The following is a 17,150-nucleotide window of genomic DNA, read 5'->3' as shown; positions in this document are numbered from 1 at the left end:
CAAAATTGTTGGTAAATACCTGCTGCCTCAAGCCTCTCAAATGTCACCTCCATACTCAGTGCCCTAGACCCTCCCATACATCAGTGACTACAGGGTTAACACCCGGCACACAGCGGCTCCAGGAGTCTCTGGTTTATCCTGCATGGGCATGCCTTCATGTTGATTCCTGACCCTGCTATCCTGCTCCATCTAGGAGTATTTTGGATTTTACTCCAGCACATAAGCCAACTGCATTCTCCTCTGAGCTTTTATGGTGACCTGAGGCCAATGCAAACCCTTTCTCCTTGATTCTGTCCTCTCATTCCTGCTTATTCCTGACACACTTAAGTTTGCTATTTGAAAGAATTTCCTTCAAGTAAAAGTGAGAATTTTAAAAAGGCAGACATGAGGGTTACAATAATTGTTTTTTTTGTGTGATTCCTGTCCCATCACCTTGAGCTGCCTGGCTTGAGCAAAATAAATACTGAATCTCTCTGAACTTCAATATCCTGCTACATAAAGTGAGGATGACAATATCTGCCTTTCAGGGTTGTAGTGAGCATTAAAGATGATCTATACAAGGGAGCAGCATACAGGTAAAGCCCAGATGTTGCATTACCATTATCTATATTAGTCCCAAATACAAGACCTGAGCTCTCTGACTTCTTCAAAGATAATGATCTAAATTAAACCACAGCATTTCACAAACACTTACCAGTGACCCAGATAGTTTAGATGTAGCTCTGCCTCTCAGTGAGAGAGAACCTTCCACAGCCAGTGAAAAGTACACTTGTTCTGCAGATCAGGATTTTATGCAATGGGAAAACCCTGAATTGGACTCAGGGGTCCCACTCTCTTCCCAGGCTTGCCACAATGCCAGGAATGACGTGCTGCCTCAGCTTCCTTATCTACAAAATGTGGAGATCGACCTAAATGGCTGTTAGGTCTCTTCCAGCTCCCAGGCCCTAGGGTCCCATCAGAGGACTATTCAATGTGTCCTGTGGCATTTTATTTTGCACCAAAACACTTGTTTTCCATAAGGCCCAACCTGCTGGTTAGTTTTCCTAAGGAAGCTGGAGACTGTCTTTGACATTAGGTATATCTTGGGGTTCTTCTTAGATCTGACCTAGAAGATGAATGGCTTTAGGTCAAGAACCAGAACATTTCTTTATCAGGTGCCCACAAATCTGCTGTACTCCTATGTCCCTTGTGTAAAGTTTAGTAGACCATCATCTACAAGTTTCTGTGTTTGGTGCATTATTCTAATGTGCATCCCACATCTGTTATATAGATGGAGAGGAGAGGCACAATGATGAAGCCCTCTACTCAGTGTTGTTGGGCTGTGGAGAAACAGAACTTGACCTTGATTTGCCCACAGAGCAAAAAATTTTAAGTCAGACTGTCCACATCCTTTTGAAACCCCTTCCTTTTCCTTATCTTTCATGCTGTTCACATGGGCCAAAAGGGCCAAATGAATTCTTTCTCATTTTGAACAACATAAGAGAAGAAAAAAATCACCTAGCCCACAACCGCTGCGGCAGCCACAGCTACTCTAGCAGCATTTGGGAGCTTGTTAGATTTCTTAGCCTCCACGCTCACTCAGTTGAACCCAACTGTGCATTCCAAGGAGAGCCCCAGACAATTTCTCTGTGCACATTAGAATTTGGGAAGCTCGTGTATGAACAACTAAAACATAGTCCTACTGGCTGTAGAGAATTCAAATTAGAGACATTCACACAGATGAAGTGACTGCCCTCCAAGTGTTGGCATTTCTGGTACCTCAGTGGACACAAAAAATCTCAGCACAAAACTCATTTGGGTTCTCTTCCCCTTCTTAAAATAAATGGGTGAAAAATAAAGGGGTAGTTTTACAGTGGAGGAGTGGAGTTGAAGCCATAGGGTAAAACAGAATAAAGGGGTGTTGGGATTCCAAATACAGTTAGGAAGCCCAAGTCTGCATCTCTTGCTCCCCTTTCTTATTGTGGACAAGGCCACTTACGGGGAGAGAAGAGAGCACTGCATTTCCCCAAGTTTCTCGCCTTTTATTTGAGATCCAAGCAATGGAAGCTGCATGCGACCTGGCGACAGCAGCAGGCAGTTGAAAGTATGGTCTAATACTGAGAAGGAGACAGCACATGCCAGGGAGGACAGAAATCTGGGTTGAATTCTTATATCTGTTGCTGTGTGTCCTTGCTTAAGTCATTCCTGTCATCTGTGATGCAAGCACATAAATGCCTAATCTCCCTCACACACATGAAGAAGTTAAGTCTCCAGCAATCCATTGGAGGGAAGACAAAACCAAACAACAGGGAAGAGAGAAGAGTAACCTAAGGTTCCACACTCTCACCTACCGTTCCCTCTGAACCTATCTGGGGACAGAGTCCAGAGGAGGGTGGCTCTCAGTTACTCTCACTGACTGTCAGCTAAGAAGTGAAAAGTGCCCGCCGAGTATGGCACTTGCATCGAGTGGGGAATTCCTGGGGGCAACAAACCTGCAGATAGCCCAGGGGAAGATGCTCCTGTGCTGGTGCTTCAGGGACAGTGATGAGGTGGGGTGTCAGAAGTGGGTGGAACACGTGGGCTCCTGCCTGTGTCTTTCAAATTACCATTCATGGCAAACATCCCAGGTAAGATGTGAAACACTTCCAAAATCAGAAGAGCTGAATTTAACCCTCTCTTAGTGCACACCGAAACCCTAGGGATTCTCAGGATTAACAGCAAGTGCTGGTTGGCTCTTTCTTCCTCTGCCCACATAAAAGGTAAAAGAGCTAAAGGCTAGGCCACATCTGTGTGCCCCTGGGTCTATGGTAGCACACCCTCCTGGGAACCAAGCAGAGCATTTACCACTCCACAGGCAGAGATATTTAAATACAGAAGACAAAGACTTCTAAATCCAAAATTGTACCGAATACCTGAAAATTACAGAGAGAAAAATGTTTCCCTTCCCACCTTCTAAAGGAAATCCTGTGTTTGCCTCCTGAGCCTCCAGGACCATTGTGGCATAAGCCAGGGGAGGGAGCTGAGAGCACAGACCGAGTTCTGTGAAAAAGTCAGAGCCGCTGACAGCAGCAAGAAACAGATCTGGGCAGACGGGTGCAAGACGAAAGGTGGAGAAAAGCCTCTGTCAGCTGAATTTTGAGAAAGAATTTTTCAGTTTTTTGTGAGTAAAACTAGAGGAGGGGAGCTGCTATACTGTGTGGGAAGAAAAATTTTAAGTGATAATATGGGAAAAGAGGATTTAAAGACATATTGCTGAGTCACATAAATGGACTTCTTCGTTACTCCTCAGCAAGACTTCAGGATAGACAGTATTTTTTATTCCTTTTTTCAGATGTAGTACTACTATTTCTCTTATGACACCATGCTGAGAAGGGCTGAAGAGTGCCCCAGATTTATTTCTGTGAGTTTAAAAAGAAACAAACCTGCAGGGCTACCTTTCCCACACACTCTGCTACTTCTTTCTTCAGATGAAGACCCTTGGCGAGGCACTCCTAGGAAAAGGATAACAGCCAGGCTCTTTACTGGTCCTCAGCTGTGAGCCTGGGTAGTTTCAGCATTTCTAAATTCTAGGAAAAGTGATTTTATGAAAGTAAAGTCTGTGGGAGTCAGAGGCTCTGGAACTTCCCCTTGCCTCCACATGATCGCAGACATTCCGGCTAATGTATGATGACTCTAGAAATTTCCAAGGCCTTATTTAGAAAAGCATATTACCGTGTAAGTAGAGTTTTTAAGGACACAAAATTACCCCTAAGGCAATTTGCCTTTTTCAAAATTTATGTGTGTAGACACTGAGTTGGTTTTAGCTGAATTATCAGATCCCAAATGCATCTGAGGTCAATCTTTATTTGTGCTAATGAATAATTATAAGAGTTGCTAAGTATTCTTCCTATTTATTATTGTTCCTATTGATTTGAGGCAAAATTACTTATAGAGAAATGCACAGATCTTACGTGTACAATTTGATGGATTTTAGGTGGACCCATATAACCAACATTTCTATCACTTCACTGTCTCCTTGCAGTCAACCCCACCCACCGCAAGCAACCGCTGCTCTGATTTCTTTTTGTATACTAGTTTTCTTTGTTCTTGGACTTCATATAAATACCTAGGAGTGGAATAGCTAAATCATAGGGTAAGCATATATCTAACTTCATGAAAGAAAAAATCGTTTCAGCTTTCCAAACTAATGGTATAATTTTACACTCTCACCAGTAATGTAAAAGAGTTCCGGTAGCTTTACTTCCTTTCCAGCATTTGGTGTTGTTGGTCTCTTACCCATTGTACTCATTCTAATGGAGTATTTCATGGTGGTCTACAATTTGCTTTTTCTTTATGTTTAGTGATGCTGAGCACCCTTTCAAGTGCTTACTGATAATTGCATATCTTTGAAGAAGTGACCTTTCAATTCTTTGCCCATTTATTTGGTGGGCTGTTTGCCTTTTAGTATTAATTTGTCATTCTTTATATAATGCAGACACAAGTCTTTTTGTCAGATGTATTTTCTCCCACTCTACTTCTGTTTTTTGTTTTGTTTTGTTTTTTCATTTTCTTAATGTTTTAGGATGAGAAGAGCTTTTAATTTACTTTTCTTTTATGGTCAGTGCTTTCTGTGTCCTCTCTAGGAAATCTTTGCTTATTCCTAGCTTGCAAAGCTCTTTGCCTTTATTTTCTTTTAGAAGCTTAATAGTTTTAACTTTTATAGTTACATCTCTAACATAAAGATCTAGTGTATGGATCTTTGATGTTTAGCTGTAATTAATGAAATTAATTTTTGTATGTGGAATGAGGTTCTTTTTTCCCCCATACATGTAACCATTTGTTCTGGAAGCATTTGCTGAGTTTTTCCTTCCCTTGAATTGCCACAGCATGTTTGTAAAACACTCAAATGAATATACATGTATGAGTCTACTTCTGGGCTGCTCCATTACTCTGTTGTCTTATCTTTTTACCAATATATAGACTGTCTTGGTTACTGCAGCTTTATAGAATATCTTGATATGAAATGATGTGAATCCTCCAAATTTGTATATCTTTTTAGGACTGTCTTAGAAATTTAGGTCTTTTGTGTTTCTAAAGAGGTTTTGGGAAATCTAAACTTGCCAAACTTCTATCAAAATGTGTATCAGGTTTTTAAATTGTAATTCCACTGCAGTTATTATCAATTTAAAGTAAATTGACATCTTTTTTTAAAAAAATGAATCTTCCATGACAAGATGGTGGGCCCAGTATAAAGGCACACAGAAGCTTCACTCCAGCCTGGGTGATTAATAAGCCAACAGCAGACTGTGCCCTGCCAGCAATGAGTGCCGCAACCAGCCCAGACCCCATGCCCACTCTGCTGGGTGGGTGGAGAGGCTGGCTGTGCCTTCTCACCTTGTCCTGTTTCCTGTGATCTTTCATCTTCACTTCCTTTACCCAGCCTGTGGCATTTTCCCTAAAAATTTGATCTCTTGAAGCAGGAGAACCTGCTGCAGGAGATGCAATGGAATCGTTTCTCTGATTAGAGCAGTGCCTTTTTTCCTGTTAACAGTTGAGCATTGGGCCCCTACTTCCAGTGTCTTTAGTGGGAAGCCAGTGTCCATCTTGGGGAGTGGAGGAAAGGTCAGATCTTCATGATATGAGAAGGAATTAACCTCAGAGGTGGGTAGGTGGGTGAGAGACACACATTTCCTACTTGCAGACATTAAGCAAAGCACTTTGTATATACGTTCCCCCTCAGACCCCTGCAAAAAAAGGTACAGAATCATTAATTACAGAAAACCTGCCAGTCCTTACTTTCTGAAAAGTATTTCTCATGGACAAACTTTGTCGCTCAATTCAATTTCCCTGGCTTTCTTCCCTCCCTGTCCTCATGCCCCTCTCTCCTCCTCTTTCTTTCTATACTTGCTTGCCGTGAGGCGTATTCAGAATAAAACCTCATTCACATCTATTCATTTAGTTCAAAGTACATTGTATTTGGAGAGAAATTTGGTTGAAGTTAGATTTTGAACTGTCTCTGATACACAGATTTCTAGAGAACAAAGCCAACAGCCTTAGTTTCTTTGCTGGAAAAAGTGAGGTTATAAATAAATCCTTTAAAGGGAAAAAATGCACAATTCAATCACTGCATGGTAAAATATGTGCGTGTGTGACTGCAGTCTCCTGAACTCCTAACATGCTGCTTCTTCCTTGCAGAGTTTTGTGATGACAACCCACCACATCTCCGATTTGCCACATTCAAAGCCCTCACGTACAAGGAGGGCACCATATTAAACTGCCATTGCAAGAAAGGCTTCCGAAGAATAAGCAACAGGTTTCCCTACATGCTTTGTAAAGGAAACTCCAGCCACACTTTCTGGGAAAACAAATGTCAGTGCATAAGGACTTGTAAGTGTCTCCTTTTGTAATTATCTAGAGAAAGAGAAGAGCTGTAGTCAAGTGTGAGCTTTTGTTCACTCAGCCCTATAGACAAAAGTTGGCCAGCCCAAACTATATGAAAATGAATTTGAGTGGTTCCTGGAATATTCATTCACTGCAAACACTGAAGGAGCATCTCCTGGTCCTGAGGGCTGGTCTAGGCACCGAGATACCCAGCTCTCAAGGAACTTGTATTTCGGAGGCACGGAGAGAACAGACATGAATTATTAGTGAACAATTAAAAAATAATTCCAGTTCATAACAATGAAAATGTACTCAATGCCACTGAATTGTACACTTTAAAATAGTTAATGTGGTAAAATTCGGTTATGTTCATTTTATTAAAAATAAAAAATAAAAAAAGAACAGTCAGAATGAGCCCATATAAAGAATATGAAAAATAATAACAATTCTAGTGGGCAATATTTACCTGTAAGGCTGAATTAACTCTCTTTTGTTTTGGTTTCCAAAGCACCTACCTCATACCACCCACATCCTGGCTGATGAAACCTCATCTTAACTCTGCCTCCAGTAACACAGCAATGTGAACCCCTAACAGCTGCCCAGGACCCCCCACCTGCCCCTTTTCAGTGACCATCTCTGCAGCGCTAAAGAAGTTCTGGGTAGAAAAATAGAGGCAGTGGGAGAGACATGTTTTGCCTGCCAGGGTAAAAAGGGAAGAGAAGCTCATGCTACTGAATTCTGGAGTCTAATTGAGGACCAACATCTTCCACTCAGGGTGCCATGGGGCCTTTGGGGGAGTTCTTTGGAGGAAAACTACACAGTTGACTCTTGAACAGTGAAGGGGTCGGGGTGCTGACCCCTGTGCAGTCGAAAATATGTGGATAACCTTAGACATCCCCAAAACTTAACTACTAATCCTACCATTGACCAGAAGCCTTCCTGATAAGATAAATAGTTGATTTAACATGTATATGTGTTATATACTGTAGTCTTACAATAAACTAAGCTAAAGGAAAAGAAAATGATTTTCAAATTGTTGCAAATCTCCAAAAAATTTCCAATGTATTTATTGAAAAAACTCACATATAAGTAGACCTATGTAGGTCACACCCATGTTGTTCAAGGGCCAACTTATTATCAAGCAGAAGTTACGGTCAGTCCAGAGCTTTCCCCAGCCTCATGTCCGGAGATGGCATTCCAGAGCATAAGGGATATTCCCCAAAGGCCCCACATCCTCAGAAGTTTGTTGACTCTTATTCTTGCCCTGCAAAGCCCTTGTGGGCTTGGGGAGTGAGGAGAATAACAAGCCCACAGGCTGGTCAGACTGGTGTGCAGGTGAGGCTCCAAATCAGCATAAGAGAAGCTGAGAGGCAAAGGAAGTTGTTCATTTAGAATCTCTTTATTTCTGGGCATCAAAACACGGCTTGAGAGACTTCTGATCCTCAACATCAGCTGTGATCAGAATCACCAGTGGAATAAGGGTCCCAAACCTCCCTGTGGCTAGTGGGGGCAAGCTGAGATGGCGGAGCCAACTGCTTGGATATTGTAGGTGGATCACCTCCTTGGAGTGGAATTTGACACCCAAGACTTTCTAAACCTAAGTGGATCTGATACCATGATTTGCCATTGAACTTTCTCCTTTGAATCCTGAAGGCTCTCCCAGGAGCCCCATTTCCCTAGTAGGTCTTTAGTTCCATTTGTGATATTAGGATGTGGTGAATAGTGGCAGGTTCACTTGTCTTTTTATTTCTTAACCTGGAGATGCTGTTGGTGAGCCATAGGGACCTTTGTCCCCCTTAACCATGTATGACCTGCAGTCTGGAGATTGCAGCTCTGCTGATGCACATAGCAGATCCCTTCCGTGACCCTAAGCTGGAATCCTGTTGCCCCCTCATTACTATGCCCATACTCAGCTCCTTTGCCAAACTCTCTACAATAGAGAGGAGTGTTGTAGGAGAGGTTTTCTTTTTTTTGCTTTGGATTACATCTCTCTAACTTTTAAATGAACTGCTTCAGGGAAACAAAGGAGTCAGTGGATTGTTGAGTCAGAGCACTCCTCATTGCCTTCATAAACACCCATGTACAATGTCGGCAGGGCTGGTGGCCAGAACGGAATCCCTTTTGGGGAGACATACATACTCAAAAAATTCCACCAGAAAAGCTTTCAGTTATTTAAGAAATATGTTGTAAGCCATTGTCATTACACACATGGGTACCAACAGGCCAGTGCTGGGTTGGGTGTGAGCAGGCCCCACTGAGGGCACCCAAGGGCAGGGATTGCATGTGGCTCATCTGTAAACCCAGCACCCCAATACCACTTGGCACATCAAGGGCATTAGAAAGATACTCTGGGTAAATGAATACATGCAGAGTGTTTTCTATTTTAAGCATCTGTGAATTTATTTGCTTCACTCCATCCGTACTCTCTAGCCCTTGGGAACAGAGAAAAACAAGTTATTCCTGAAGAAAAGAAGGAAAATAAAACCACAGAAATGCAAAGCCAAATGCAGCCCATGGACCAAGTCAACCTTCCAGGTAAGAGGTGAATCTGAACACTATCATCTGGCTGATTTCTAGGAGCCAACCGCTCTCTTGCAGGTATATGATGTGTCCCGCAAAGGAGGAAAGTCTATCCTGCTAACCTCTCCTCTAAGGACGTAATGTGGACAAGAACTATTGCATAGCATCTACAGACTATTTCCAGGTTCAGCATTTCAAGCCACTCTTATAGCAGCCAGAGCCTGTGTGATTGGGCTCTGGGCTTCCTCCTGGTTTGAGAGCTGGCCAAACAGAATTCAGTTCAATTCCAAAAGTCGGGACTAACTGTGCCAGGCACTGCTGACAAAATAGAAACATGAGTAGACAACAGTCCCTGCCCTTAAGGAAATGCTCTGTGTTTTTCTCTTAACCACAAGATAATGAACTGCCAGCAAAGCAATTTATTTCAAGATGTTTCTTATGGACATTATGAGTGGTAAGCTATGCCATGCCATGTAGGGTGAGTCTTGATGCTGCACACAAACCCCTCTTAGCTAGTGGGCTGTGGATGAGTGAGCACTGTGAGTACCAAGTTGCTGCCACAACTTTCCAGAATGAATCATCTTCAAGTCAAGTCATAATTTCAGGAAAACCAGAGCTTTTGGGGGAGCAGCTGACCTTATAAGACCTTAGACCTATGCTAATTGTATAAACTTACAAAGAACTTTATCATATTATATACAATCTCATTTGAACCTTACAACCTAGCAAGTGGGGGACAGGAGAACTACTTCAATTGAGACATGGAGAAGTTAAAGGGCCTGGCGAAACTCACATAATTTGGAAATTAGACTAGGAATCTGTCTACTGATTACTTACTTTAAATTAGTTTGAATTTATTTGCAGCTTCCATTATGTAAAAAAAAAGACAAATCCAGGGGCATTGTTGCAAAATGATGTTTTTAACCATTTAATCTCTCCAACTTTGTACTAGGATGGTGTTTCAAAAGTCATTTATTTTTCTGTTCTTCTCTACTCCTCCCATACTACCTCCACGGTTATTGAAAGGTTTTTTCCAAAGGTCAATGTTTACTGCCCTTACTCAAGAGATAACCAGCTGGTCTGGCTAAGAGACAGTTCACAGATTGCATCAATTTGGATATTTTCATTTGAAAGGAGCAAACCTAACTCAGACAGGCTCAGACCATTATGAATGTTTTTGGCTGTAAAAGAAATTTTATTCTGCAACTAAAACATAAGTTCAGTTGTGATTTGCAAGATGTAGACTAGAACATACCATTTAGGGAGGGACCACTCAGCTTCCTGCTGGGACAGAGGAGTTATTTAGGGAAGCTGAAGAGGTTATAGTGGGTGCTCAAGCGGTGGAAGGCCAGAGCACTGGTACAGTTTCACACGTTTGGGGGTAGACAGTACATGTGGTCCCATACATCTGGACTGGCATGGGGTGGGGAATCCTGACATTAAGTCTGAGCAGGTCATGATCCTTGAGATTAACGGGCGGTCAGGCTTGGGTTTTTGTTGGGTGAGTGGAAAGTTAGTGAGCATGGGGAATTTTCACAGGCCTTAACAGGAGCCTCTGTGGGGCAAGCTTCAGGCGTGGCTTGACCAGAGGTTGGGCCCCCCTCCCCAGGATTCTCTTCACCCTTCTCTCTTCCTGGTTTTGGCTTTGTCAGATCCTTCTGCCATGGTCCCAAGATGATCATGAGCTTCAGCCCAAGGACGTGCTTTCTCACTAGCTGTGGAGAGCCACGGATATCTTCACATTTCACTGGCCCCACTTGGCTCGAATGCCTCCTTGTCCCTGGGTTAAGTCTGCCCTTTCCATTCCTGCCTACTTATCAAAATCCTCACCATCAACAGAAGCAATTACTCATTCCTCTGGGTTCCCATAGCAAGCATTTATTCCTCAACTATGGCCCTCAGCAGATTCTGCCTCCATGTATCTTTCTTACCCAATAGACCGTCTGCTCCTGCATGACTGGGTCTTTGTGCTTTCCCACTAAGTGCCTAGCAAAGTTCCTGACATATAGACATTCTCAATACATATTGGTTAAATGAAAGAATTAATGAATAAATGAATGAACAGATGCATGAAACAATAGAATGAGAACCAAGGTCTACTCTCTGGGAAGAAGCAACTTGGATTTACTGACAATGCTTTCCTCAAGCTGCCTTCAGAGTTTCCTTTCCCTCTTCCAGGCCACTGCGGGGAGCCCCCACCGTGGGAACATGAAGCTTCGGAAAGAATTTACCATTTCAGGGTGGGGCAGGCAGTTCACTACCAGTGCGCCCAGGGATTCAGGGCCCAGCAGAGACGTCCTGCTGAGAGCATCTGCAAACTGCACTGCGGGGAGACGAGGTGGACGTGGCCACAGCTCAAGTGCATAAATGAAAGGGGGAGTCAGTTCCCAGGTATGGTGGTGCTTCTCAGGCCCACTGCCTTGCTTTTTCCACCATGTCGACCAGGGTGGAATTCCTCACCCACCAGCTCTGTGACCTTGGGCAAGCCACTCAGGCTCTTTGGGCCTCTGATTTTTCTCAGTCCAGAAAACAGACTAGACAAACTCTAAGGTCTCCATCGTCTCAGGTCCCCTGTACCCAGAATGGGGATAGATAGCAGGAGATGAAGAGCAGAAAAGGCCTTTCGAGTATCCCCAAGCTCCCCTCACTGCTGAAAATGCTGCACCTTTTCAGCTGATTCTGAAATTCCACTTTGTCTTCTAAGCCAAGACTTCCTCTCATTCAAAAAAGTCCAGCCTGCCTTCCCCATGATTCTAGCTTACTGATATATAACGGAAGTTCATTGTCTGTACAGTGTTGTACTGTGAGCATGCTCCTTCCTCTTGGGCAGTTCCTACCTGCACTTTGTTAAAAGTGCAAATGTGCAGGGATGGAGTTTATTTCAGCACATGTGCATGTGTGTGCATGTGCATACACACACACTCATTCATTTACACACACATACAACCCACCTCTGTTGATTTTCATTCTGAAATCACATTACCATTTCTATAATGAAAAGCTACTTACATTTAGCCTTAATGTTACTGGTTCCTTTGCTCACACATTCCCCACATCCCATGTCTTCCTCTTGGATTCTTTGGGGCTGCTGTGTTTCTTTCCCACGGCCTGCCTCCAGGGAGCCACTGCCAGCCAGGGTGTGTGGGTTGCCTCCTTTTGAAAGGAGGATGAGCTGGAGCGGTGTCCTGAGTAACGAACAACACCCCTGAGGAATGGGGAGCCTGTCACACAGAAAGGCTATGTCTACTGTGTGCATGTCTACTGCATGCAATGGTCCCATGGTATTTGTGTTGTTCTGACCTGTTTCCAAGCCTCAAATGGAAAGCAGGGCTAAGGAGGAGGCCTGGGGAGAGAGAGTCACTCAAAGTTCCATGGAAAGCCAGGATTGGGATTAGAGTTGCCTCTCACCTGGTGGTTCTGGGGCCACTTGCCCGCTTGCCAGTGACTGGGATGCGGAGCTGTGTGTGGCACCCCCAGATACTGTGCCCAGACTGAGACACCCCTTAGCTGGTGTGTCTGGGTTGGCTGTGATGGACGCGTGCTGTGGGACCCCCACTCTCCACTTTTCTTCTCTCCTCCAGGTGAGGACAAGCCTCAAGCAAGTACTGTTGCTCCTCCTGGGAGTGACACTTCCTGTCCTTTAAAAACGACAGGCCCCACAGGCACCACAAGTACTACAGGTATGGCTGGGGTTTCTGTGTAGGTGAGCTTGGCCATAAAGCCAGGTGCAAGAAAGGGAAGGCTGGTGGCCCAGAGCAGCCCTCCGGCAGCCAGGCAGAGTTGCCCCGTAGGTGTAAAAGATCACCAAGCGCCCGCATCTAACCCCGCAGTCCTCAAACATGCAGAAATCAAGTGTCAGGAAGAGGAGAAACAGGCCCGAGGGCGGCATCTCGAGGAGAAGAACAAGAAGCCCACCCATGGCCTCTCTAAGCTTCACACTCCTTCCATCAGCTGAGCAGCCCTAACTCTCTCCAGCCTGCACAGCCTAATAATTAGCATAAACTGAGCATCCTCCCCTCTCTCTTCTGCACAGATTTTCAAAAATATACAGAAGTGGCTACCACCATAGAGACGTTCATATTTGCAGTCAAGTACCAGATAGCAGGTGGGTAGGACTGCTTTGACTGACAACGTACAGCAGACAGACACTGTGGGCCATGCAACTTGGTGGTTGGTGGTTGGCGATTAGTTAGTTGGTTAGTATAATGACTCACTCCTTACACTGTATAATGCTTGTAAGAGTAAAAGAGTAATCCAGATATTAACCTAAGCAATCACAGGAATGGGTTATAGTAAGCTGTGAGTGAAGCCATAGACAGCTCCAGGCACTTCCTCCCAACTAGTCCTACATCTGTGGGGGCGTGTGGGGCCGAGGCGAAGTGGGAGGGATGCAGTATAACCAGGGAAGACAGAAAATATGTCCCGTAAACATTAGAGTTGTTTCTTGGTAGGAGGGAAAAAGGGGCTTTGAGGGGTAAAAAAAACAAGCTTATAGCAACAGAGACTAGAATGGTGTTTACCAGAGGTGGGAAAGATGGAGACACATTCAAACTTGCAGTTAGAAGATGAGTCAGTTCTGGGATCTAGTGTGGGGCATGGTGACTATAGCTGATAATGCTGCATTATATACTTGAAAGTTGCTAAGAAAGTAGAGCTTAAATGGTCTCACCACAAAAAGGAAATGGTAATGACGTGATGTGATAGGAGTAATTATGTGATGATTATGCTAAAGCTACAGTCATTACCACTTTGCAATATACAGTCAAAAGTTTGAACTGCATGGGCCCACTTACACACAGAGATTTTCAATAAATATATTGGAAACTTTTTTGGGATATTTGAGACAATTTGAAAAAATATTTTCTTTTTTCTAGCTTACTTTATTGTAAGAATACAATATATAACACATGCAAAATATGTGTTAATTGACTGTTTATCTTATCAGTAAGGCTTCCTGCCAACAGTAGGCTATTAGTAGTTAAGTTTTGGGGGAGTCTGAAGTTATATGTGGATTTTTGACTATGCTGGGGGGTGGGGGCTGTTGGCACCCCTCACCCCTATGCTGTTCAAAGGTCAGCTGCACAAGTGTATCAATCATCACAGTGTATACCTTACCCTTACACAATGTTATTTATCAGCTATAGCTGGGAAAAAGAAAAAGAGAAACAGGCTTTGAGGTATATCTAAGGTTGATAAATGGATGGATAGATGGATGCATGGATGGATGGATGGATGGATGCATGGATGGATGGATGGATGATAGAAAGCTTGCTCACTCTAGGACATAGGAAAGCAGCATTTGGGAACTATGAACACGTTCCAGAGATGCTTATGTTATCATTTATCTTTATAGTGCAACGTTTCTTTTACCCGCTGCAGGCCTCACTCATGGCTCCTTAACTGAGGCCTGGCCTCTGAGCCTTTCTGAAGAGCATGCCTGTCAGTTCATCCCCCAGAGACAGCCAGTCCCTTGAGGAACCCTCCATACTTCACCAGGCCCTTCCAGGGAGAGAGCTACATTCTGAGATGGGAAAAGCAGAAACTACAGTGCCCACCTCTTCCCAGAAATCCTTGCTCCTGGGGGGCCTTTCTCAGCCTGCTCTGGAACCTCACCAGGACAGGCCTTGCTGAGCTGCTTCTCTGTTGACAGTGGCTGGCTGCGTCCTCCTGCTGATCAGTGTCCTCCTTCTAAGTGGACTCACCTGGCAGAGGAGATGGTGAGTCCTGTCTTCTCCAGGAAGGCCTTGCCCAAGCTGGTGGTGAAGCCCAGTGTGGGGAAAGCCCCTGGCAGAGACCCTGGCCCCCAGCCCATCTCATTCTCCTACTAACCTCCTGCAGCTCAGGGAGTGGCAGAGAACTGGCCAATGCACGCATTTCTAAGGAGTCAATCAGTAGGTATTGAAGCCACAGGGAAATGGGAACGCAAAGGAGACTAACATTTGTTGAACCACTACTGTATTCCAGGCTCAATGCTTATCTGCTGAACATGATCACGATCTATCTCCTCAGAAACCTTTGGAATAGCTACAGTTTAGGCAGATTAAGCAACGTAGGCAAGATTGCACAAATAGCAGAGGTCAAACACACTATGAATGTAGAGCCCCAGACCTGTCTGCCTGATCCCCTGGCTAGAGAGGAACCAAAGGCAGCATCCATCGCACTTCTCCCTTCCTTCACTCCCTATCCCCCACTGCAGTCACTCACACCACAGCTACCTTGACTTAGACATGGCCCATGTGTGGCCTTATTGCACTAACTTAGATTCTCAACCCTGACTGCAGATTAGAACAACTAGGAGAGATTTTTTAAAATACCAATGCTTGTATCCCAACTAGAGTCTCTGGGGATGGGCCCCAGACAGTAGTGCTATTTTTTTTTCAGTTGAGATAAAATTAATCATTTTAACCATTTTTAAGTGTACAATTCAAGGGTTTTCAGCACTGCTGTGTATATACCCAAACTATCTAATCACACATGAGAACATTTCTGTCACTCCAAAAAGAAACAGCATGTTTCCCCACTCCTCATTCCCCCCATTCCCTGCAACCACTGATGTGCTTTCCATCTCTATGGGGTTGACTGTTTGGACATTTCACATAAATGGAATCATACCATATCTGACCTTTTGTGGCTGGGACATCAGTACCTTTTTAAAGTTCCTAGGATGCATCTAATACATACACATCTAGTTTTGACAACTCTGCACCAGGCCAACAGGTCTCAGACTTGAGTGGGCATCGGAATTTCCTGGTGGGCTTGTTAAAACACACACTGCAGGTCTGATTCAGCAGGTCTAGGGTGGGCCTGAAAATGTGCATTTCTAAAAAATCCCCTTGTGGAGCTGACGCTGCTGCTCCAGGGACTAAACTTTGAGAACAATTACACTAGACTAATAGTATTATGGATCAAGAGAGTGGAACAATCACACACACACACACACACACACACACAATCTCACACACACACACACACACACACACACACACACACACACACACGCCAGTCTCTCCTCCCTTTACACAGTGGTTGAGGGAGACCTACTATGTCACATCTCGACTGTCCAGGGTGTCCCCAACACACCCTAGAGGGCACTCTGGCCAACCCTGATATAAACTCCCTAGTAAGACTCTAAGAAGACATAGATACCCTTCAAAAAGCAAAGGTCTTAGATCCTGTAGTTAGACCAGCCAGAGAGAAATCATCAGATTTCTTCCATTCTTATATTTGTCATAAGACCCACAATATATTGCTAATTTTCCTCAGGTGAATTAAAAAGTACAAACTATTTGGCAATGACAAGGATAAGCCCTGTAGGATTATTATATTAGTAATTATTCATATGCCTGGCAGTCTACCAATTCCAGTACTAGGCTAGGTGATCACGGAGGCATTCTTTTAGGATTACATGAGATGACATTTGTCAGGGGCCTGACACAATGTAAACGCTCGTTACTTGTCTCCTCCTTTCCTCACTGACAAGACTTAATGTCTATAGAGCAATTTTCATTTGGTAACTTAAAGCCTTAAAGCCTTCAGACACAAGGGGATGAAGCTATTTCGGTGTGGTAAAGGTTTGAAGTTTATGTTGTGAAATAAAGAATGGCCTGCAACTATATGAGTTCCCACAATACCTCCCAGAATTAAAATCTTCCAGGAGACTTAGAGATCTCAGACTGACCCCGTCAAGAAAGCCAGTCCAAAGCCTTCCTCCAATCTAATTTCGCCTGATAATGCCCTCTTGTGGCCAAACAGAAACCCTACATGTTATTATTTTATTTTATTTTACTTGATTCTACTTTACTTCATTTATTTTTTGAGCAATTACTAGCCAGTAATAAGTGACAGTGGCCTACACTGGCTCCTAAGAGCCAAAAGTTAAATTTTCAGGAATTTTGCTGAGTGTTTTTAAGCAGAGCCATTATAAAAAATTTAAGTATATGAACTTATAATTAAATAAATTATATTAAAAACAAAGTTAATACTCAAAATTAATCACTTTATAATTATTTTATATTGTACTACTTTCTTTTTTCTCAGAGTTATTTTTACCTATTGTGTCTATATCAAGAAAACACTATGTGATTCTTTGCTATTGCCCATCTCTTTCCAATCCAGTTTTCTGTATGCTGATGTCACATTGGTAGCTTGGAGCTGGGCATGGTGGGAGTAATTATACCATGGAGCCAGGCAAACTTTTTCAGAAAACTGGTTATTAAACTCACCAACACACCACTTCTTGGAGCCTTGCTCCATGGGAGCTCAGAGCAAGGTAGGAAGTAACCAGGTATTCC

General features: G+C 43.6%; 1 protein-coding gene across 5 annotated transcripts in view; it reads left to right on the top strand.

The window, feature by feature from the left end:
* IL2RA (interleukin 2 receptor subunit alpha) overlaps positions 1-17,150 on the top strand; it is a 40,791-nt gene that overhangs the window by 20,640 nt on the left and 3,001 nt on the right. Inside the window, exons 2-8 of one of the 5 annotated variants that reach the window (XM_036908191.2) lie at positions 6,154-6,345; positions 8,770-8,874; positions 11,038-11,250; positions 12,441-12,530; positions 12,893-12,964; positions 14,510-14,576; positions 16,975-17,128. In XM_036908191.2, the coding sequence (XP_036764086.1) occupies positions 6,154-6,345; positions 8,770-8,874; positions 11,038-11,250; positions 12,441-12,530; positions 12,893-12,964; positions 14,510-14,576; positions 16,975-17,029 (794 nt within the window). In that variant the 3' untranslated portion in view covers positions 17,030-17,128. Of the gene's footprint in view, positions 1-6,153; positions 6,346-8,769; positions 8,875-11,037; positions 11,251-12,440; positions 12,540-12,892; positions 12,965-14,238; positions 14,453-14,509; positions 14,577-16,974; positions 17,129-17,150 lie in introns of those variants that run through there. The other 4 variants (XM_036908190.2, XM_036908193.2, XM_036908192.2 and 1 more) reach the window with 4 other exon arrangements.

This window comes from Manis pentadactyla, chromosome 3 (assembly GCF_030020395.1).
Source record: "Manis pentadactyla isolate mManPen7 chromosome 3, mManPen7.hap1, whole genome shotgun sequence".
Taxonomy (NCBI): domain Eukaryota; kingdom Metazoa; phylum Chordata; class Mammalia; order Pholidota; family Manidae; genus Manis; species Manis pentadactyla.
Note: the sequence above shows the minus strand (reverse complement) of the source record. Positions and strands in the feature narration are given on the sequence as shown.